The sequence below is a fragment of the Molossus molossus genome, unplaced genomic scaffold, assembly GCF_014108415.1.
Source record: "Molossus molossus isolate mMolMol1 unplaced genomic scaffold, mMolMol1.p scaffold_m16_p_12, whole genome shotgun sequence".
Lineage (NCBI taxonomy): Eukaryota > Metazoa > Chordata > Mammalia > Chiroptera > Molossidae > Molossus > Molossus molossus.
The window spans coordinates 7878802-7903238 of NW_023425347.1; the positions used below are offsets into that span (position 1 = coordinate 7878802).

The 24437-nt window shown below is 46.5% G+C and overlaps 1 protein-coding gene across 1 annotated transcript; it reads right to left on the reverse strand.

The window, feature by feature from the left end:
- Positions 1–15904: 15904 nt before the first annotated feature.
- LOC118626022 (tubulin beta-2B chain) lies at positions 15905–19141 on the reverse strand. The gene is made up of 4 exons (XM_036255198.1): positions 18892–19141; positions 17983–18091; positions 17583–17693; positions 15905–17241 (listed from the first exon to the last, which is right to left on the reverse strand). Exons 1-4 carry the CDS (start codon positions 18946–18948, stop codon positions 16181–16183), a joined length of 1338 nt encoding a protein of 445 aa, XP_036111091.1. The 5' UTR covers positions 18949–19141; the 3' UTR covers positions 15905–16180.
- Positions 19142–24437: the final 5296 nt, after the last annotated feature.

The following is a 24437-nucleotide window of genomic DNA, read 5'->3' on the forward strand; positions in this document are numbered from 1 at the left end:
AGAGAGATTTCCACGGTGGGAGCGTTCTCATTCCTGGCCAGCTCTATTTCTCGGTGTAACACACTTGCGGTACACAAGCCTGGCAGAGTCTTTAATGATTCTGTCCCGACAGCTGGGCTGTAAAATGTTACATACCATGGATGACAAACATTCACCCTGGGACATTTCTTGTTCCCCAGCTGCTGGGAGGCCAAAGGCAATGACTTGGAAGCAGGTCACAGCCCATGGGCACCTCAGATGGGAAAACCCACAGGCAGGAGTTCCTGTTGGCAGGTGTGGAACTCAGCCCACACTGCAGGTCAGCAGAAAGGTGGCGCTGGGGAAATGGCTGAGACATTTCTCTACACCTGAAACCCTTAAGTTTAGCAGAGAGAGAACCAGAATTTCAATGTAAAATTGTCAGAATGAAAGGGATGCAGGAAAGGGGGCGAGAGCAATGCCTTCGCGATGGGTGAGTGGTGGGAAGCGTGTTCCCAGGGGGAGGCGGAGCAGGAGCAGGAGCCAAGCGTACAGGCTGGTCGCCAGGAGACTGTGGGGACAGGTTTCCCGGAGCCCGGAGGGCCTAAGGTCCTGAGACGTGGGTGAGGAGATAAGTCCACTCTAAGCTGGTGTTAGAATGTGTTTTAGGGCACTTTGCACTTCACACTGTGGGGAAAAGGAGAATTTTCAGAGGGGATTAACAGTCAGGCTTTTGTTTCTCACTTCAGCTGCAGTACAAGGCATGGGCTGGAATTTTTCTTCCTACAGTGTCTCTTACGTGGTAGGTGCTCAGTAAATACCTGTTGAATGAATGGTCAGTGAAGGAAGGAAAGAAAAAGATATTTTTAATGGGCTTAGTGGGCTTGCAGCAAAAGATGGTGTTTGAGGATATGGGACACGTGTTACAGGCCCTGCTGTAACTCTGTTTCATTTTGTTTTTAATATGCCAGTGTGGCAAGGGACAGATTAATTCCCGATCTTCAGAGCCGCCTCGACCTATAACTTCCCAGCAGCAAGGGCACTTGTTAGAAACAGAATTTCCGGCCACCCTTTCCCCTCTCCCCGCCCAGACTCCGAATCTGCAGGTGAGGAGCAGGTCTAGACGGACTCTGGCTATGTGTTGAGTCTCAGAAGAACCTGGGTGAAGTAAGTGCTAGGAGACCTGAGAAACCCACATTTCCCCACTTCTCTGCTTGAGGCTACAGGTGGGGTCACACTAAAAGAAGTTATAGTTTTCTCCCCAAACCCCAGCAATTTCATACCATTCAAACTCACATACCGGGAGCGCCAAGAGTGAGACTCCTGGGTCCACACGCTCTCCTCCCCCTTCACTCAGTTACCTGGTGGTGTCACTGTCTTCCAACTCTCTGGCCTGGGTACCAGCCGTGCCTGCTCAGGAGAGATGGTCAGGATGCTTGCCTAGAAGGACACTCTCTTTCAGAGGCAACAGTTCTGGACGATAACACCCAGTAGTAACATCAGACACTGCTACGTACCAGGTATAGTTCGAGGTGCTGCATTTGATCATTCCCATTGTACAGATGCAGAAACTAAGGCCCAGAGAGTAAGCAGTCGCACGGCCTGTCAACGGAACTCTGCCGCTTCTCGTTTGGGCCGCAGTGGCAGAACTGCTCAGTGCTGAGGATCGGGCAGACCTTTGGCCAAAGAGCTTTTTTCACTTATCGCTGGACATGTGAGCTAGAAGCTAGAAACCACTGAGCAGGAGCTCCAGATTTAGTGAATGGTTTTAAAATGAGTTAAGCAAGTAGGACATGGAAAGAATCTGGTTATGGCTATGCCACTATGGGGCAGATGAGTTTCCAAGGTGCTTGCTCCTACTAAGTGCCCACAGCCTCTAGCATAATCAGGCCCAAACTCTAGCCCGTGCCTCTGGGACAAATAGAGGGACTAACTGACGGATGCAACTATTATATTCGCAGACAATCAGCTGCCTGTAAGGAAGGCTGGACAAGACCAGGAGGAGTGGGGCAGAGGGAGGTGGGGGAGGAAGGCCAGGCCACGCCATAGAGACCTCCTGGATAGAGGCAGCTGAGGGACTTATTTGTTTCAGAGGGTCTGCAGCCCCAAAGGTAAATGCTGACTATCCAAAGGGGAAGTATCTTCATCAGTGGCTCAGGGAAGACTGAGGGAACAAAACAGAACCCCTCTCCCCCTGGGGCAGCCAGATGCCAGAGGTCCCACCTTGGGCCATGCCCCGGGGTGAGAGAAAGAAGGCAGCTGGTGCCCAGGAAGACTGAGGGCTCCGTCCCAGGTCCACTATGGTCTGAATGACTAATCTGTCTGCATGGTGCCCGACTCAGGGCTGGAGTAGGAAAGACGAAGTGGGAGGGAGCCCTGTGAGCTGTGTCAGGGAGCCGATCTGTAAGACACTGGGTTTAGGACAAGAGTCTCGTGGCTGGACAGCCACTGCTGTGCACTGAGGCCCTCAGAGACAGTGCTGGGCAAGTGCCAGCCAGGCAGGCACTGGGCGACTGTGCTCGCCGAGGAAAAGGAATTAAACATGGCCAAAGGCTCCTAAGAAGCCGAGGGGCAAAATGTCATCGAATGCTCTCTCTGTGCAAACTTGCGGGAGGAGGACAAGAAGCAACACCCGATGCTTCGGTCAACTTCTGAGTTTTCTAAGAAGTGCTCAGCGAGGTGGAAGACCACGTCTGCTAAAGAGAAAGGGAAACTCGAAGATGTGGCAAAGGCGAACAAGGCCTGTTATGAAAGAGAAATGAAAACTTATATCCCTCCCAAAGGGGAAACAAAGAAGAAATTCAAGGGTCCCATGCACCCAAGAGACCTCCTTCAGCCTTTTCCTTGTTTTGTTCTGAGTATCATCTAAAAATCAAAGACGAGCACCCGGCCTGCCCACTGGTGATGCTGCAAAGAAGCTGGGAGATGCGGTCGCACTGCTGCAGGCGACAAGCGGCCCAGGAAAGGAGGCTGCGGAGCTGAGGGAGAAACAGGAAGGGAGCCCCTGGTGCGCAACAGGCTGAAAAAAAGTGAGGTCAAAAAGAAGAGGAGGAAGATGAAGATGATGAAGATGATAATGATGAAGTTGGTTGTAGTGCAGTTTTTTTTTCCTCCTGTCTATAAAGCATTTAACCCCCTGTACACAACGTACTCCTTTTAAAGAAAACAATTCAAATATAAGGCTGTGTAAGATTTGTTTTTAAACTGTACAGTGTCTTTTTTTGTACGGCTACCACACTACTGAATGTGTCTTTGGACCCCGTCCTGGTGGGATGGTCAATAGCCACTAACCTGGCCTGGACAGTGCGGGGGCTGCAAACCCGTGTGGACACAAAGCAGGTTCTTGTCGGTGCACAGCACACATCAGATGTATGTCAGGATGGTAGTTTTCTTTTCATCATTTGTCTCTGATGCAGCGTATATAAAATAATTGTTCTGTTAAATGAATGCCACTCTGTAATTGGAAAAAAAAAAAAAGTTGTAGTTGTTTTCTTGACATTATGAATGCTTCTATGTAAACACATTTTTTTTTTTACTTAAAAAAATAGTCTTGTAGCTTGAAAGCAAAGGACTTTCTATTTTAAGACATTTCTATTTTCTTCAAGAAAGTTTCTAACCTCATCCTACAGAACTGTCTTACAAAAGGGATTTCCTCACCTGGATGAAGAATTTGTGGGAGGTCAGGAGGGTGTCAGTGACCCTCTAGAGACCAGAAGCAATGGCCTCCTGCAGTGACTTGCCGCAGAGCCTGCGTGTGAGCTAAGGCAGCTGGGACAGGGAGAACAAGGTGCCCAGAAGGGCAGGGGTTCAGGTCCTCCGGAGGCTCTCATCCCTTCTCTTCTGGACTCTGAATTCCCTTCCTCCTTCTACTGGGCTAGTCAACAACTTTGGGCTGTGCTTACCTTTAGCTGGCTCCCCCTGCTGGTAGCTATTATGGGGTCATACAGGAGAAGGCCTTTAGCTCCCATCTCCTGGCCTTGGGAGTTAGTTACTTCTGAGCTTCTGCTTTTGTAGGAAGACATAGCGGAATGCATTGAGGAAATACTGTGTCATTTCATGCTGTGACCTTTTTTTTTTTATCCTCACCCGAGGACATTTTTCCATTCTTTGCTCAGATAGAGTGGGAAGGAGAGAGAGAAATATCGACGTGAAAGGGACACATCGAGTGGCTGCCACCCACACGACCCAACCAGGGCCGGGGACAAACTGCAACTGAGGTACGTGCCCTTGGCGGGAACCGAACCCAAGTCTCTCTGGACTGCAGGCTGATGCTCTAACCGCTGAGCCAAGGCTCATGCTGTGAGCTTTGACCAAGCTCACTGTCCTTAGCAAGCATACCAAAGCCTTTTAGTAAATGATTATCTGTGTTTCTGAAAATGTAACCATAAATACTTTTGTTAGTAATGGACGACAACCGAGATGAATATCAAACTGGTGATAGTATCAATCACCAAAAGGTATGGCCCCTGGCACTACTACATTCTTTGTCCCTTAGTCTTGTCACTCATTATTGCCTAAGTTATAGAATAAAAACAGGGCTGTAATGGGAGTCTTTGGTGGAGAATAAATTATACAAAAGTACTTGGCTGTCTGTCTGCTCTGGCCCAACCTTCCTGCAGGTAAATTACCCTCTAATAACCTGTCCTATCACAGTGGCCATGACACCTTTGCCCCATCACCGGACATAGGTGCACAATAAATATTTGTTGAAGTAAAGGGATAATAAAATAGAAACAGGGCATTTGGAGCTATGACTTTAAAAACAACTGGATTCTGCCCTGGCCAGTTTGGTTCAGTTGTTAGAGCGTCGGCCTGCGGTCCAGAGAGACCCGGGTTCGGTTCCCGCTGAGGGCACGTACCTCGGTTGCAGTTTGTCCCCAGCCCTGGTTGGGTTGTGTGGGTGGCAACCACTCCATGTGTCCCTTTCACGTCAATGTTTCTCTCTCTCTCTCCCCCTCCCACTCCACCTGAACAGAAAAATGGAAAAATGTCCTTGGGTGAGGATAAAAACAAACAAACAAACAAACAAACAAAACAACTGGATTCTGAGACACATGGAAGATAGTGGTGATGGGACCATAGTTTTGAATCTTCCTTAACCATCCTCCCCTCACCAGCCCCGACTGAAAGACAGACTGAGAAACTAACCATATTAACTCTCAAACTAAAAATTTCCTTTTGGAACAAAGCCTAATAGTGAGGAAAATGTGCTGGAAGCAGATTCCATAATTTGGGGGGGGGGGGGGTTGGGCAGCGCTAAGGTCACTAGCGGCAAAGGAAAGGTCCCTGTATATACGAGGGAGGGAAATGAAGCAGATCTTACAAACTAGGCTGTTTTTAATCCTCACCCGAGATTTTTTTTTTTTTTAACATTTATCTTCAGACAGAGTGGGAGGGAGAGAGAGAGAGAAAAACATCGATGTGAGAGACACATCAACTGGTTGCCACTGCACGACCCCAACCAGGGCCGAAGATGAACCGCAACTGAGGTATGTGCCCTTGGTTGGAATCGAACCCGGGACTCTTGGGTCCGCAGGCCGATGCTCTAACTGCGGTGCTAAACTGGCTAGGTTAGTAGGCTGCTTTTAAAAAACCACTTCCTGAAAACAACAGAAGGGGGTGCTATAGAACCATGTAGCTCTTAATACTAGCCTGGCCTTACTCTTACTCCTCAAACTACCGGTAAACTCATTTCACTTAAAAGTGTGCCACAGAAAAGGATCATGAGCAAATCCCATACAAAACTACCAATAAAAGCAGGGAGAATAGGAGCAGAAGCGTGTCTCCACAAGATGATGAAAGTGTGCCAGGAAGAGTACGTATCCAACAGGTGAAACCTGTAAATTAAATGTCAAATTAGGTAAAATAAATAAATGAATAAAATCAATCAAAAGATTACAGATATGAAAGAAAAAATACATTTAAATTAGAAATACTCTGAAATGAGATTTTTAGAGAAAAGAAATATTTGTAAATAAGTGAAAGAACTGAGGAGAAATAAAGAAAACGCATAAGTGAAGTCCAAACTAAATGAACAGGACAGATACTACCATAAGAAAATCAGAAGGAAAGAAAACATATTTTATTCAAAAGGAAATGAAAAGAGGAATTCTACTTTTGTCCAAGATGGAACAAGAATTAGATTTACCCTCCTGAACAAAACAACTAAAAAACTAGGTAAAATATGTAAAACAATGGTTCTCAGGACATTTGACATCAGGCAAGGAAATTTAGTAGCTGCTGAGAAAAGGGAAACAAGCGAAATCAGCATATAATTGACCCACTTACTACTTGCAGGTGTTTTCCGGCTGCAGTGCAGGGAAGAAAATCCAAACAGAGCGTGGTGGTCTCACTGAGCTGAGGAGAGAGAAGTCAGAACTCAGAGAGCCCACGCCAGGTGGAATTACGGGGCAGAATGCAGACGTGGAAGAAACTTCACAGAGAGCTCTCTGGACATCTGCAGAGCAGTCCTCTGGAGTCTTGGGCTTGAGAATGCAACATTAGAAACAATTTGAGAATAGAGAAAGCAGTAGACTAAACAATTCCGAGAGCCCACACAGGGCTGGGAATGACTTGTGTTCCTATTTGCTAGATGGAAACACCTGATGCTGAATGAGCATTGCGTTAACAGTGAGGTTAAATTATCCCCAGGCCAAAGTCTGCTTTGAGTCTGCACCAGTAAAGCTGAAAAGCAAGTTTCAAAAGGATCCAACTTGTTCCACGTAACGTAATTAATTGTGTGCCAGAACAACATCTAACAATATTTAAAGGACTGAAAGGAAACCCAGTGCTCAGCATTATAAAACTCACAATGTCTGGTATTCAATTGAAAGCTACAAAGAAGCAGGAAAATATGGCCCATAACAGTGAAGAAAATTAGTCACAGAAATAGACCTAGAAGTGACAAAGATGATGAAATGAGCTGACAGAGAAAACATCCAGAAGGTAGAGGAAACCATGAACAGAAAGAGGAGAGACATAAAAAGTTTTAAGAGATGCAAAGAGGACACCTAGAATTTAAAAACACAATATCTGAGATAAAAAGTACTTGTAGATCAATAGCAAATTACTCGTTGCAGAAAAGATCAGTGAACTGAAAGTACAGCAATGAAAACTTTGCAGAGAGAAAAGACTGAACGATCATCAGTAAATTGTGAGACCATGTCAAGAATTCTAAAATACATGTAATTAGAACCCCAGAATAAAGTGGGGGGGGACAGAAAAATATTTGAAGAAATTATGGTGGAAATTTTATAAGTCTGATAAAAACTGTAAGCTCACAGATTCAGGAAGCTCAAGTAATCCTGACTAGAATAAACACAGAGGAAACCATACCAAGGCACATCATATTAAAACTTCTGAAAAATAGTGATCATGAGATTATCTTAAGAGCAGCTAGACAGCCCTGGCCAGTGTGGCTAAGTTTGTTGGGGCATCATCCTGTACACTGAGAGGTTGCTTGTTCAATTCCAGGTCAGGGCACATACCCAGGTTCCAGGTTTGATCCCCGGTTGGGGTGCGTACAGGGGGCTACTGATTGATGTTTCTCTCTCACATTGATGTTTCTTTCCCCTCTCCCTCTCTCTCTAAAGTCAATAAATAAATGTGTGTGTGTGTGTGTATACACATATGCACACACATATATATTTTTACAGCAGCTAGCCTGGCTGGTGTGGCTCAGTAATTGAGCATTGACCTATGCACTAGGAGGTCACTGGTTTGCTTACCGGTCAGGGCACATGCCCAGGTTGTGGGCCAGATCCCTAGTGGAAGGCATGCAGGAGGTGGCCAACTGATGTTTTCTTTCGTCAATGTTTCTATCTCTCTTTTCCTCTCCCTTCCTCTCTTTCTAAAATCAATAAAGAAAAAAAAATTTTTTTTTTAAAGCAACCAGACAGGAAAGTAAAACATTGCATACAGGGAGACAAAGCTGATAATTACTAGTGACTTCTTATTTTACACAGCACAAGTCAGGAGATGGAAGAATGGCATCTTTATAGTGCCAGCAGAAAACAAGTTGCCGAAAATTCTATATACATCAAAAATATCTTTCAAAACTGAGGCAAAATAAAGACCCTTTTTCAGCCAAACAAAAGCAGAAGATTAATTTCCCACAGATATGCACTATAAAAAATGTTAAAGGAAGTTTTTTAGACAGAAGGAAATGTGATAGAGATGAAGAGACCTGAACTGGTAAATATGTAGATAATATGTTGTTAATCTCTTAAAATGATACCTGTTTAAAGCAAAAGCAGTAACAATGTATAGTGGGTTTTCAAACTATGTGGAAATAACATGTGGCTGCAAAGCTTGGGAGACAGGAGGGCGGATGGAAGTGTGCTGTTGCACCCTGTGCACAAGGGAGAGAGTATTGTTTCGAGGTAGACGGCAGCAAATTAAAGATTTTTATTATAAACTCTACAGCAGCCACTGAAAACATAAACAAAAATAAGCCAACAGTGGAGATTTAAAAAAAAAGGTATAAAGCCCAGCAGGCGTGCCTCAGTGGATTGAGCATTGTCCCATGGACTGAGAGGTCACCGGTCAGGGCACACGCCAGGGCTGCCGGCTCGATCCCCAGTGGGGGGCGTGTAGGAGGCAGCTGATCAATGTTTCTCTCTTATGGATGTTTCTAACCCTCTCTCCCTCTAAAAGTCAATAAAAAAAATATATTTTTAAAAAAGAAATAAAAATGTTTATAATAAACAATGAACAGTAGCCAAAACTGAGGTGAAAATGTCAGGAGCAGAAGTGAGTCTGCCTGGCCCCGGAACTGGGTCCCGGTTAGAACAAGACTGTGCCACACGGACATCACAGTAAGGGAGGTTTTCTGAGAAAATGTGGAAACTTAACGCGACTTTAAGAACTGAAAAGCAGTCCGGCTGGTGTGGCTCAGTGGTTGAGCGTTGACCCTGCACCAAGAGGTCGCCAGTTTGATTTCCAGTCAGGGCACATGCCCAGGGTGTGGGCCTGATCCCTAGTCAGGGGCATGCAGGAGGCGGCCAATTAATGTTCTCTCTCATCAGTGTTTCTATCTCTCTCTTCCTTCCTCTCTCTCTCTAAAATCAATAAAGAAAAAAATTATATTAAAATAAAAGAGCTAAAAAGCATTTTAGGAAGAGAAGTAAAATAAGATATTCTAGGGAGGGAGAAGGGCATATGCACTGGTGAGGGTGGGAGAAGGGGAAGGGGAAGGGGAAGGGAAAGTTGGAGAAGAGGATTCATGTAGAAAGTAATGAGAGAATATTGAGAGGTAAAACAGTTGTTGGCCAGATGGTCAAGAGCCTTGATTAGACGTGGGCCTGTAGGGAAGATGGAGGCTCTGAAGATCGGCCTATCTCTTACTCAGTCTCTGCCCCCAGCGGCTGCTCTTTTTACCTGGTGTAAACACTTTTTTGGTGTATGTTGAACATGTGCTTTGGAGTCAGAAAACCCTGGGGTTCATATCCAGGTCCTCCACCTAGAGCCAAATGCTTGCGGGTGGGGGGGGGGGTGTGCACAAATGATTGAATCTAAGCCTGAGTTCGTTCAGGAACCGTCAGTTCCTCAAAGGACGACACTGCCAGTCATGTGGCCCTTCCTTACAGGAGCGTATGTGATCCAGGCTGATCAGCCAGTGTCCCTTTTCCCCTGACCCCATGACTGACTCAGGGGTGAGCACATGACACAGGTCTGGCCAGTCTGGGTTCTCCTTTTGTCTAGAGTGGTCTAAACCTAAAACTGCTACGGTGTGCAGAGATTGTGCCAAAGAATGAAGCCAAAACATAAGAATGCAGTCAAGAGAGTAATAATGAAAGAGAAAGTTCTGATAACATATTTAGAGACTTCAGATGTAGCTATGGTAGAACCTGAAAGATCTGCCCCTGGACGTTTTAATTGTGTGAGCCAATAATGTCTCAACCTTACCACTTTTGCAAACAAATTTTTAATTCATGTTGGACACAACCAAAAGCACCCGATCTATACAGTATTTCTGTAAAGATGAAATGAGATACATTGTAACAAACAACGCATGTTCAGTAAGTACTGGCTATTATCACTTTCTTATTACTATACATACCTTAATGCGATTTAATCCTCTGTACAAGAAAATACTAAGAACTCTATTTTATAGATAGATTTAGAGAGCTAAAGTAACTTGTTAAAGGTCTCAAGTAATATAGGACACAATTTAGATATCTCCACTCTCCACTATAGTCTCTGCAGTAACACTGCTAGCACATAGTAGGCAGTTGGTAATGTTGACTCCCTTCTCCTTCCCTGTAAATGAGATCCTGAAGTCATGCCTGTCTAACCCAGAGATCTATAAGAAAGCAGAAGCTGAAAAATTGTCTCTCCAATTCTGGCTCATTTATGTATCCTTTGCTCTTCAGAGCATTATCTTTGAACGATCTGACCTACTTAATGCTTGAATCTTCCTGGCTTTTTGTTGTTGTTGTTATTAATCCTAATCCGGGGATATTTTTTTCAATTGATTTTTAGAGAGTGGAAGGGAGGGTGGAGGCGGGGGTGGGGGTGGGAGGAGAGAAACATTGATGTGAGAGAGACATATTGATTGATTGCCTCCCACATGTGTCCTGACTGGGACCAGGAATTGAACCTGTGACCCTGTGTTGCAAGGGCCGGAGCTCTAACCACTGAGCTATGCCAGCCAGGGCTGACACTTCCTGTCTTAACCTCTGAAGGCTTGTCCCTCTCAGCTGACCTCTGAGATTCTCAGCTACCTCTGGAGGTGGGCATCCCACAGATTTGCTGGCGCTGGCTGGCCGTCTAGCCCTTTGACATGCTTTAGTCTCAGATGTCTACCAATTTTTCCCGGGTAGGTGTGTCCCACAATTTCTTCTGTGTGACTCAGGTGGTCCCACAGCTGCTCATGGCTGGTGTTCACCCTGGTGCCCTCTCCTCCCACCCAGTTCACTAAGGTAGACTTGGTCCTTTCTCCTTGGTGACCAGGTTTGCAAATCTCAGTAGCATGTTCATGAAAACAGGTCCCAGTGCTTTAGCCAGTGGATGTTCATGATCAGCACAACCTGAAATGGACATTTCATTATAGTTCATTGGAAGGAATTCCCCTAGAAGTCATGGGTATGTGTTGTCATCAGTTGACCAAAAATTGGAAAAGCCTAAAAGTAAGAAGACTAAATATTTTGATTCATTAATTTGGATCAAGAAATCTTCTTTTAAATTATATAAATGTCTAATAGCTATGTTGCACCCCTGAAATTAACATAATATTGTATGTCAACTACACTGGTGGGGCAGCATTCTTCTTAATAGCTAAAAAGTGGAAAAAACTAAATGCCCATTATTGATGAATGAACAAAATGTGGTATATGCACAGCCCATGGACACAGATGACAGTGTGGTGAGGCCCAAGGGAGAGGGGGTGGGGGCTGGGTAGAGGTGGGCAAAGGGGAGGAAATGGGGGACATCTGAAATAGTGTCAATAATAAAAAAATAAATAAATTTGTGGCATATGCATACAATAGAATATTATTTATCCATAAAAAGGAATGAAGTACTGAGATCTGCTACAACATGGACGAACCTTGAAAAAATTATGCTAAATATAAAAAGGCAGATGCAGTCCAGCCGGTGTGGCTCAGTGATTGAGCATCGACCCATACACCAAGAAGTCACTAGTTCGATTCCCAGTCAGGGCATATGCCCAGGTTTTGGGCCAAATCCCCAGTGGTGATTGGCAGGAGGTGGCCAATCAATGTTCTCTCTCATTGATGTTTCTCTCTCTCTCTCTCATTTCCTCTCTCTCTAAAATCAATAAAGAAAAAAAAATTTTTTAAAAGGCAGATGCAAAAGACCACATATTGTATGATTCTACTTAAATGAAATGTTCAGAATAGGCAAATTTTTAGAGAGAAAGAATAGTGGTTGCCAGGGGTTGGCAGGAGAGGAGAATGGTGAGGAGCTGCTGTGGGTATAGGGTTTCCCTTGGGCGACGAGCATGTTCTGCAATTACATACTGATGACAGTTGTACAATCTGTGAATATACTAAAACTTGTACTTTTTTAACTGGTAAATTTTATGGCATGTGAATTATATCTCAGTTCAAAGAAGAAGGAGATATGGTTTGAAGCATTTTGACTGAATGAACTGCACCAAGACAAGCTCTCTGGGTATGTGTTGGCCACGTGCCTTAAGAAAACGTGAGGAGTAGGAGAACTGGGGGAAAAGCCTCTAAGAAAAGGTATGAGTGAGTCTGTTTTCAAGTGAATGGCTGAACTCTGCGGCATGTTTATAAAAGCAGGACCTCACAGTTGAGTATCTTACATATTGGAAAGAAATCAGCATTATGATAGTTGTCAAGTGACTTTGTCTAGCATACAAATCACATCTTAACTAAAATGGGTGTGTGTAAAGGTTGGATTCCAGTGAAGTTTTGTTAATTTCCTACTCATTTTGGCAATAACTAGTCCTGACAGAATATTCCTCTTGCACCCATGATCGCATTGGAACTTGTGTATGTGGTGATCCAGAGCCAGGAAATTCTGCATCATCTGTCAGAGCGAAAATAGTGGCAAAAGTTGGCTTCATCTGTGTTCATCCCGCATAGGAGGTTGAGTTGTGAACCTAGGATAACTTTGGGGTTTTCCTTGAAACCAGGAAATTTCTGTGTCCCCACTCCATAATCCTTTTTTTTATCCTCACTGGAGGACATTTTTCCAGTTTTTGTTCAGATAGAGTGGGAGGGGGAGAGAGAGAGAGAAACATCGACGTGAAAGGGACACATCGAGTGGCTGCCACCCACACGACCAACCAGGGCCGGGGACAAACTGAAACCACGGTATGTGCCCTTAGCGGGAACCGAACCCGGGTCTCTCTGGACCACAGGCTGATGCTCTAACCACTGAGCCAAACCGGCCAGGGCTCAACTCCATAATCTTTGTGTGGCCTTGTATAAAATAGGGCCTGAGGTATGCAGCTGTGGAGAAAAGAACACTGGGTCCAAGATCCGATTTGTACAGAAAGAGTTCTCTGACCTCAGTCTTTTTATTACAGAATAATGCAGTCCAATTACATGATCTCTTAAAGTTACTTTTAGTTCAAATTTCTACTAATCTGGCACACTGTTGGTGATGAAGCAGGAAATCTCACACAGTCTTAGATTTTTTCTGGGGCTGATGGTAGAGGTGTAGGCAAATTTGGGGCACATGAGGGTACTCATTCCTTCTCAGACTTCTGAATCCTGCATCACATATCACATCCCAGTGGGTCTTGTAATTTGGGTAATTTGCCTGCTCAGAAGTGAATATCCTCCTGATGGCACATCAGGGAGAGAGAGAACAGTTCCTTTGTAGTGTTGAAAAAACACATTACCACCACCACCACATCCCATCACACAATGGTAATGTAACAAAGGAAGCTAACAGAAAAAGTATCTCTTATTCCAGATGTTAAGCTGTGCATTTTTCTGCTTTTGAACTCTTTTCTTAGGTATGCATTTCATGTGTATATTGGTATCATATAAACGTGCTTTTCAAGCTTTGCCCCAGAACATGTGCTCGGCTGATCAGCCTGGCACCCACTCTTCTAGTCATGCTTCAGCTCTAGCAGTGTGCAGTCGTGCGGATGCTGATGGCTAGCCGGCTGGCCTGCTGGGTGCCGGCCTATCCCTTTCTCACAAGGCGGAAAACAGAAGCACCATACTTACAGTACACCGGGCGCCTGGCGACAGTCCCTCTTCTCCAAAGTGACTGATCATGTGTCTGACAGGTTTGGGGAATGCATAGCCAAGGACAGATCCAGGAGGCCCTGGCAGCTGACCCATGTCTTCGGGGCATTTAAAACCAATGCTACCCTTCAATTGGGTTGTTGGAAGCTTTACACTAGCTCAGCAGAAATGGCCCCTGCCATTGGCTCCTGACCTGTTTGACCCTAGGTCTAGTTTTTGTGATATATACTTGTTAAGTGAACTGCTGCACTTTTTCATTTATGGGGGCCATTTGGTAGAATTAACTTTTCATACTATTTAGGATGACATTGCTCACTTTTCTTTCAAACTGTTTTCAAATACAAGCCAATCCTCTCCTTCCTTCCTTCCTTCCTTCCTTTCTTTCTTTCTTTCTTTCTTTCTTTCTTTCTTTCTTTCTTTCTTTCTTTCTTTCTTTCTCTCTTTCTCTCTTTCTTTCTTTCTTTCTTTCTTTCTTTCTTTCTTTCTTTCTTTCTCTCTTTCTCTTAAGTAGGAGTAGAATCAAGTAGAATAAAATAAATACAGGGTAAGATTTAAAGTAGCATTTTTTTCCCTCCAATTTTGAATTTGTCTAAAAATTAGAAAAATCGTAAACCTAGTTTTTTTGATTTTTTTTTCTTTCTATTGGGGGTGCATAAATTAAGTTTTGTACATTTATTTATAACTTACACTTCACTTCTATTCCCAAATGAGAAACTGACTGGTCCAGAGTAAGGCAGTGCATCGGCACCATTTTGACAAAGTATAATTTCTCCCATAGAAGCATACAGTCTTAACTGAAAGTCCCTTGTTAAAATTCCATGGCTTCTTTAGTTGTTGACTTTGAGTGCAGAGGCAGGCTTGAGTTCAAAACCCAAACCCCAGCTCTGCATGGTATGCAAAAAACTGTAAAAATTATGGTTTGCCTATTTAAAGTAAAATTCTCCAACAATGAAGAATTACTTTCATATAAATTCAAATGTTATGTAGTATAAACATATTGGTGGGAAGAAAAGTTGCTTGAGAATTTTAGTGTATTAACTCTTTATACATCCATGGCTATTCCTAAGTACAAGTGATTTCATCAACTTAAAAAAGCACAGCAATCGCCCAGCCGGTGTGGCTCAGTGGGTGAGTGTTGACCCTGCACCAAGAGGCTGCTGGTTTGATTCCCAGTCAGAGCACATGCCCAGGTTGTGGGCCCGATCCCCAGTGGGGGGCATGCAGGAAGCAGCCAGTTAATGTTCTATCTCACTTATGTTTCTATCTCTCTCTCCCTCTAAAATCAATAAAGAAAGAAAGAAAAACAACAATAACAACAAAAAAACAGCAATCATATACTGTTTGAGAGAAAATTCCGCTTAGAGAAATATATAGGATAGCTATTCTTATATACAAGATCTTATACGCACAAAACTATTAATTGTGGCACTATAAAAAAAAGCTATAAGCAATCTACATGTCCATTGGTAGAAACTGGTTAAATAAAATATCGTACAACTACATAATGGATACTATGGATCTATTTAAAGGAGAGAAGCTTTCTGTATTTTAAAGATATACTGTTCAGTAAAAACAAAACAAAACAAAAGGCAGCAGAACAGCGTTAGTATAATGTGTGTAACGAAGCAAAAAGGGAATCTACCTAGGTCTGAAGTATATGGAATATGTCTGTAAAGATGCAAGAAAGATAATACTAAGAATGGTTGCCCTCCAGGATGGAAGCTATACCACGAGACACAGAAGAAAGATTTACTTTACACTCGCTACCTTTTATAGTTTTGTGTTGTGTGAATATAGTAAATAGTGTAAAAAATTATTTTAAAATATTTATTGTTGAAGTATTTCCCCCATTGACCCCTTCCTCCCTTTCCCACCCCCTCCTGATTTCCCCAAACTATTGTCTGTGTTCATTGGTTATGCATATATGCATATAAACTCTTTGGTTTTTAAAGGAAATAAAGATATAGTGGGATTTCCACATGAAAGTACATTTAGTATACTTTCAAGTAGGCATCCTTTCAACTGATTAAATAGTTATTTAAAGGCATTTTAACATTTGGATTGATCTTCCATCTTAAATTGGGTTTGACTGTGGTTGGTTCAGTTTTACCACACTGAAAGACTAAATTCATTTGAACTTTCACCTATCCCTTCTCTTTTCTAAAGGAAGAATTTAATATAATGTATTCTGAAAGTTACATTTAAGTTGATAATAAAGAACTCAATAAAGAGGAGACAGAAAAGAGAATCATTAGGACACAAATGTTTATATGATTTTAGCCATTACAACAGTAGTTCAGAAATATCTCAAATGTTACATTGATGTCATCAGTGTTACAAAAACAAACAAAACAACAACAACAATAATAATAATAAACGACAGGCAACAGTGGAGAGCACCAGAGAACCAGCGCACACACCTACAGCAGACCATGCTTCTCTCCTTCAGCTGCGAAGATATTTTCACCAGTAACCCTCCCTCCCCCTTGCTTTCCTTCTCAACTTTCCCTAACCTGCGTTAAACTGCAAACTTAAGCCTCATCCTCGCCCTCCTCCTCCTCGAATTCCCCCTGCTCGTCGGCCGTGGCGTCCTGGTACTGCTGGTACTCGGACACCAGGTCGTTCATGTTGCTCTCGGCCTCGGTGAACTCCATCTCGTCCATGCCCTCGCCCGTGTACCAGTGCAGGAAGGCCTTGCGCCGGAACATGGCCGTGAACTGCTCCGAGATGCGCTTGAACAGCTCCTGGATGGCCGTGCTGTTGCCGATGAAGGTGGCCGACATCTTCAGGCCCCGGGGCGGGATGTCGCACACGGCCGTCTTCACGTTGTTGGGGATCCACTCCACGAAGTAGCTGCTGTTCTTGTTCTGCACGTTGAGCATCTGCTCGTCCACCTCCTTCATGGACATGCGGCCCCGGAAGATAGCGGCCACCGTCAGGTAGCGGCCGTGGCGGGGGTCGCAGGCAGCCATCATGTTCTTGGAGTCGAACATCTGCTGGGTGAGCTCGGGCACCGTCAGGGCCCGGTACTGCTGGCTGCCCCGGCTGGTCAGGGGGGCGAAGCCGGGCATGAAGAAGTGCAGGCGTGGGAAGGGCACCATGTTCACCGCCAGCTTGCGCAGGTCTGCGTTCAGCTGGCCGGGGAAGCGCAGGCAGGTGGTGACCCCGCTCATGGTGGCAGACACCAGGTGGTTGAGGTCTCCGTAGGTGGGGGTGGTCAGTTTCAGGGTGCGGAAGCAGATGTCATACAGGGCCTCGTTGTCGATGCAGTAGGTCTCGTCTGTGTTTTCCACCAGCTGGTGGACGGAGAGGGTGGCGTTGTAGGGCTCCACCACCGTGTCGGACACCTTAGGCGAGGGCATCACGCTGAAGGTGTTCATGATGCGGTCTGGGTACTCCTCCCGGATCTTGCTGATGAGCAGCGTGCCCATCCCTGACCCGGTGCCACCCCCCAGCGAGTGGGTCAGCTGAAAGCCCTGCAGACAGTCACAGCTTTCTGACTCCTTCCTCACCACGTCTAGGACCGAGTCTACCAGTTCAGCCCCTTCCGTGTAGTGGCCCTTTGCCCAGTTGTTCCCGGCCCCACTCTGGCCTGCCAGAGAGAAAGACATTTCATAAATCACCAATGATTGGATTAAATTCCTTTTTTACCATAAACCCCTTAATTGATGAATCAGAGTTCAGATAAAATGAATTTAGGTTATCATCAAAATGTGCAGACATTAAAATATTTGGTTGTGGATATAGTTATAAAAGGAAGGCTAGGAATACCTGGCTATTAGAGGTTGAAGGGCAAATTTTAAGCTTATATTAACAATGAGTCAGCACACAACTGGATGTTTCATACTTTCCCCTAGGCAGTCACACCCCTCAACATTGAGCTGCACGGTGTAAAATGAGCCTCTCATGCCATCAGCCATACCAGTCACTCACCAAACACGAAGTTGTCAGGCCTGAAGATCTGGCCGAATGGTCCAGACCTGACCGAGTCCATCGTGCCTGGCTCCAGATCCACCAGGATGGCCCGAGGTACGTACTTGTTACCTGCGGGAGAACAGAGCTGGACTTAGACCTGCCTGCAGAGAACTCAGAAGAGAAGGGCTTGGTACTAGCTTCCTTTTTGCTGTTGTCTCCCAAACAAAGGCATGCACAAGACCCACCAAATTCTCAAAGGATTCATTCGACTGCACCGGGAAGCTCACTGAAATACCACAGAGAAAGAGTTTGAGTCCAAGATCCTTTAATCCACCCTCCCTTAGGGCCAGACTCCCAGGGTCAGTTCCCTGGGAAAAGTGGGGGTAAAAAACTAGAGGGGGGAAGCAAAGGCAATTACCAGTGGCTTCATTGTAGTACACATTGATTCTCTCCAGCTGCAAATCACTGTCTCCATGGTAACTACCAGTGGGGTCGATCCCATGCTCATCACTGATGACCTCCCAAAACTGAGACACAGTAAAAGGTTGCATTTAGCCACACCCAACCCTCAGAGTGACCATGTCTCACAATGAATAGACCCCAACCCCTCGACTAGGTTCTGACAGCTGAGCCTTTCAGGGACTTTAGGGGTGGGTGACCTCGCATTGCCGCAGGGCTGTATTTTGCAGGGGCAAAAAGTTGAAATTGGGTAGAAGGTGAGAGTCTTTGGGGGTGGGGAGAGGGACCAGCAACAGAACCGCCGGCACCCGCGGGCACCCGCGGCGGAGGAGCTTGGCGCTCAGGGTCACAGCTGCCAGCGTCCGCGGGAGGCAGGCGCGCGAGACCAGCAGGCGCGGAGGGGGTGGGCGGGGGAACAGCGACTGGAGGAACCCGAAGGAAGTGGTTTTCGATTCGAAGCACGTCCTGAGACTCAGGACAGTCGCTCTCCTCCCCTCCCCCAGCAGCTCGACTCAGGTTCAAGCGAGTAAAATCAATTCTCCCTGCGTCCCGGTGCCTCCCGCAAACCCGAGCGCACAGCCTCGCAGACACTCGGGCGCCTTTTCCAGGCCCATGTTCCAGTCGAAGTGAAGAGCAGGGAGTAAGCGGAGTGACCAGGATTCAAAATGAGTTACAGCAAAAATAAAAGAGCGGTGTCTCCCCCACCCTCACGAAAGTCCACGCCCCACTTGGCTGCACAAAGCACCCGGGAAGGCTTATGCTTAGAGAGCCCCGGGCCTGCTCAGGATGCCGTTGGCGGCCCAGGAACATCGAAGAGCTTTTGGCCTGGGTCCCCGCCCCCTCCCGGCCCAGTCCCCAGCGCGCCCACCTTGGCGCCGATCTGGTTGCCGCATTGGCCCGCCTGGATGTGCACGATCTCACGCATGTTGCTAGCTAGCTTCTTCTGGCCCCGGTCGGCGTCTGGTCAGTCTGTCCGTCCTCCCTTACACACCTACTACGGGGTCACAGGGAAAGCACTCGGGAACCGACCAGCTAAGAGCGCCGGCCCAGCGGGCTCAGCCTTTTATGCAGGAAGGGTGGGGCAGCCTGCGCAGGCCGCGCCCCCAGCCCGAGCCCCCCAGTCCCCTTCGCGCTAGCACTCTCCAGGCCCCACTGACGTAATGCTCTGAGCCCCAGAGACTATCCGAGGGGCTGGACCATGGGCCCGTAGCCAATCAGCACAGGTTTGCAGACCGGGCGAGAAACGGGGGCTCTGTGGAGTAGGGTGGGGGCCTGAGCATTGTGTAGGGCTGGGGGTGGGGTGGGGTGGAAATAGCTGGGTACAGAGAATTGGGAGTGGGTGAAGAAACCGAGGGCGGGAGCGTGGCGAGGGGAGGGCGCCGAGTGTGGCAGGCCGGAAATGGGGGAAGTGCTGGCACTGGATGGGGTGACGCAAGGGAACTGGAGCAGGTGGAGAGGCCGTCAGGTGCGCCAGAAAAGAGCGCGATATGCTCCCGGCGCTGGCAGGTGCTAAGGCTGAGGTGGTGAAGGTTGTGCTACCAGCGCAGATTGGGGCGCTTCCTCCGCCAAGGGCCAGAGGTTCGTGAACCTCCCCTACCCCCCCGTGAGACCACTGTCCCTTAGAGGTCAACGACTGTCCAGCGGCCGAACCCTGGTCGTACAGAGTATTGGGAGAGGACAGGTGGCTGCAAGAGGAAGTGCTGTGTGATCAGGATATTGGGGTCTGCAGGAGCCGTTATCCTGGACACCCGAGGCCCTGGAGTTCCAGGATGCCCTCCGCTCCGCCCCCAGCATCCGCCTGTTCTTTGTCTCTGACAAGGGCCTCTTGCGCCCTCTCAGTGGCTGCAGCGTCTAGGGCTTGGGCGACCCTCTATGCTTTCTCCAGCCCTGCTGGACCTTCTTCAAGAGTCCACAGCTCCTCGGCTAGTACCAAGGACTTCTCCACCCGGCGGATTGGCTTTTGTTCCTTGGGAGTGGATGGAGTGGGTGGTCTGGCCAAGCAGTCTGGACTGTCCAGCGGCCAGAACGAGGGTGGGGTCCAGGGGCGGGGCTAAGGCAGAACAAAGGGCTCCCACAATTGGGTAAAAATCACACCCCAGGCGCTCCCGGGATCTGGGTTCCGTTCATTTATTGTACGCTATGGGCATAGGTTCCAAGGGTGGTCATCGCCCGCTCCAATACTAACATTCTCATCTTCCACCAGGCTCTGGACCCCATGGCGGTTACGAGGTCCCCTATGAGAGTGAGGGATACGCCTAAAAACTGCGGCACTGCGAGGGAGAGGCCCCGCGAGACCCCAAAGAGCACACACAATGTGTGCGCAGACTCAGAACACCCACCCTCCTTCAAACCTACACATTCTAAGTAGTCGAAGAAGGAGCTGATGATCTCTTTGTTACAGAGAGAGAGAGAGAGAGAGAGAGAGAGAGAGAGAGAGAGAGAGAGACTGAACCTGAGTGCGCAAAGGGTGGCTAAAACGTTCACTACGTTCACAACAGACCTGAAACCTGGTCCCTGAAATTCCACGGGTGAAGCGCCCCCTCCCCCTCCCAGATGGGTCGTCTTCGAGGTGACCTGACCCCCTTTCATCGTCTGGCGAGAGCAGCCTAAAGACCCCATTCCCGTAGCTGAACGGAGCCGACAGCTGTTGAGTGAGACCCTCCCAAGAACTATCAGCAAGCTGTCATCGCCTCCCTTCCCCCCTGGGGGGTTGGAGGGGGACTTTCAACTTCATTCCAAGGCACAAAGAGGAACAGAACAGAAGCCCAGCAGCCCTTATTTTGCCCAGACCGGAGCTCCCGAGGCAGAGTTCCCCGGACGCGGCTGCTGGAGTCTGGGTTAGAATGCCGTCGGGTGTGAGGCGTAGGAGCGGAAGGTCCGACCACATACCCCACTTGAGGAGTTCCAAGGGACTGGGCCTGACCCCGAGGTTCTAATCCAGCTCCTGCAGAGGTGGAAACGTCGAGGGCGAACGATCCCCAAGGTCACACCGCAAGTTAAAGACAGGGTTCAGGCTGGAATCGGTCTTCTGGGTGCCCCAGCCCTCGGGGAAGGTGACTACGTCCAGGCCTAAGGGCCGTGGCTGGTGTTAGCACTCGGTCCTGGGGTTGGGCGCTCCGGTGGGACCGAGCTGCGCGAGAACGAAGCCAGTGAGGGCCGCACGCCCGCTCCTAGCGGTTATTGCCGGACGCCAGCGCCCAGGGGCAGCTGGGCACACAGCGTGGAGAGGGGGCGGGGAATCAGCTCCGTGCGGGGTAATTGGAGCCCGCGGTCGCCCTCCCTCACCCAGGGATCTATTTTCTCAAATTCTGTGTCAGAGCCAGATCGAGGAGTGCCGGCTCAAACACGTGTTCAAGATTATGAGGATAAAAGGACCCTTTCCTCTCGCAGAAAGGAGTTTGGGATACGATGAGGCTGGAATTTATCCCTCTGAAAACCCTGATGCCTTTGGGAACTCGGCACTTTTGGTTCAAGATATGCTTTTCTTCCCTACATTTTGCTGGTACTGCCCATCCCCCCCCCTTTAAAAAATTGACATTATTACACAGGTTCCTCATTACCCCCATTGCCTTCCTCCACCCAGTTCGCTCCCCCTCCTAAGATCCGTCATTCTCATTAACCATCTCCACCCCTTCCCAATTTGGAATTATGATGCTGCACACTTTTTTTTCCCTTTTTCACAAGGAACTGATTTTGTGTCGGAAGGTTATATGCTGGTGACAGCCAGTCTTTCCCTGAAATCTTTCAGTTTATCTGCTAACCCTTATCCTTATTCCATGTAGTTCCCAAGAAGGGGCTTTCAAAGCAACAATGGTTAGTTCTCAGCTGGGTCCTCCTGCATTTCTTTTTGTTTATTGTACACAATTTCTCTCCATCTCGGTCGGTCCTTGTATATCATACATGAAGGAGTCAGGACCATATAGTTCATCTTCACTTACATATTGTTAGTTTTAATGATGTGCGAACATTTCTAAATTTTTTTCTTCCAGAAACAGTTGTAGAAATAACTCAGTATAGAATAAACTTCAACATTTGTTTTATGCATAACTGACGGTGTGGCTAAAATAAGCTAACCCCCTACGCTATTAAAATTATTTTTGCCCTCAGTTTTCAGAGTGCATTCAATGGCAGATTCTCAAGTGATTTTGCATTTCTCTATTACAAATAAAGTCATTGTTTTAATTACTTGCAGTTTGATAGAAAAGAGGCAATACATAGCTGATTTGGTAGTAAAATTTTAAAGTATTGTTTTCTTAAAGAAAGATATATCTTTTTTTGCACGCTTATTGAAATTAAAAGACATCTAGCTTTTGAATTTTCCCACTGCCTGCCGGCATTCACCACTTAACACACAGCTCACAGCCGGGTAGCCTGACAGCCAACTCTGCAATCAAGAGGCACGCAGTTTCCTAGGCAACCGACACTTAGCCAATGAATGAAAAGGAACTGAAAGAAAGAGGCTGCCAACCCATCATTATTTCCTATATTACTCTTCTCGATGCTCTCCAGCTAGAAAGATTGGAAAGCTACCAATCCTAACATTATGCAAAGGAGTCAAGTGCTGGGAAGATTGGGGTAGGAAGCGACTGTGGGAGAGGTGGGGGGCCGGTTCCTTGGACCCACAGAGACTTGTCCTTTCTCAGCTTTGTCATTCCCCTGTTTCTATCCCACTGTCCTCCCCCTTTCATCTCTGGTCTTCTCTCCACTAGATGAGAAGCCAGCTACTCGTGGCAAAGCTGCCCATGCTCTTTAATCTAAGTGCTGCCTGGGTGGGAATCTCAGATCCCTGTCCTTTGGAAGTCGTGGGCTCCGTGGGGACCAGCCAGCCCAGATAACAAAAGACTAGAATGAGCAGAGAAAATTCCAGGAAAGCAGTTAAGTGCCGGCACATTTATTTTCGTACCTCAGTAAGGCAGGCTGTTTTCCCGTTGTCAGCATTTGAATTTGGGTGTAAATGGCCTGAGACCAGACTGGGATTGCTGAGCTTTCACAGAAGAGGTTTGCCTTCTTTGTGCAGAGGGAGTAGAGCCCTGGCTTTCCCGGGCACCATTTCCCTTCTATAAGTGGCCTCCCCTCCCCACACTGTTAGTGATATGTGAGCTTCTTAGGCTAGGGGAGGGCACACCAGAAAATGCTTACTCTGTAAATCCTAGGTAAATGGTATTTTATGATGCAGGGCCAGATTGTTTAGAAAACAGAAACAGAAGCGTATAAAATACTCTTAAATAAAACATTATAAAATACTACAATTGACAGGGTTCCCTTGAAAAGTGCAGTCCCTGAAGTCAACAAGCTTATAAATAAATCTTTTCTGAAATGAATGAGTATACATTCATGAGTATACACAGGAAGATATGATGGGGGAGCCATTTTAAGTTTTGGCAGCATCTCGCGCCAGTATTAATGTGCTGGAGGAACACCACTCCACATCAGAGACCCGCGCCAGCAGCTGCTGTCGTAAAGGTCTCGGCAGCTCACCAATTCTCTTCTAAATCAGCCCTAGACTTTTGCTGGCCATTTAAATAAAATTAAAACATGCATATTCAGATATACACAGACTCATGTAGTAACACCTTTTTCCTTTTGGATTTAGATGCCTCGTGGGCATTCATTATGTTTTCAAAGCAGAAATAGGTCAGCTTCTGAAAAGGAACTCTTTTTTATTATTATTATTATTATTATTATTATTATTATTATTTTGTACAGACAGAGTGGGAGGGAGAGAGAGGAAAAGAGAGAGAGGGAAACATTCATGTGAAAGGGACACATCGAGTGGCTGCCACCCACACGACCAACAGGGCCGGGGACAAACTGCAACCGAGGTACGTGCCCTTAGCGGGAACCGAACCCGCGTCTCTCCGGACCGCAGGTGGACGCTCTAACCGCTGAACCAAACTGGCCAGGGCTGAAAAGGAACTCTTGACTTGAGATGCCCAGTTTACTTTTGAATGGCCACCACATAGTCATACAATTTTCAAGAAAATAATGCATTAAGAGCCTCTGAGAGAATTCACTACCTCTTTCTAAATAACCCCTAGAAAGCAAACTTATCAAAATATTTAGTTTCTCACTTATACTCCAAAAAATTGAAAGCAGAGTTTCAAGGTGTTATTTGTACACCCGTATTCATAGCAGCATTATTCACAATAGTCAAAAGGTGAAAGCAGTCCTAAGTGTACATCAACTGATGAGTAGATAAACAAAATGTGCTTTATACTCATAAAGAACAAAATTCAACTGAGTAAATTTGACGATCTAATTGGCTTTATTAAGCAATTTATGAATTGGGCAGCATCCCATCTAGCAACTGAAAGGGTGCTCTAAAGGGTTGTAAAAAATGGAAGGGTTTTATAGAAAGAAAGGTTAGGCAAGGGAGCTTTTAACAAAAGAAAAGGAAGGATTATATTTAGACGA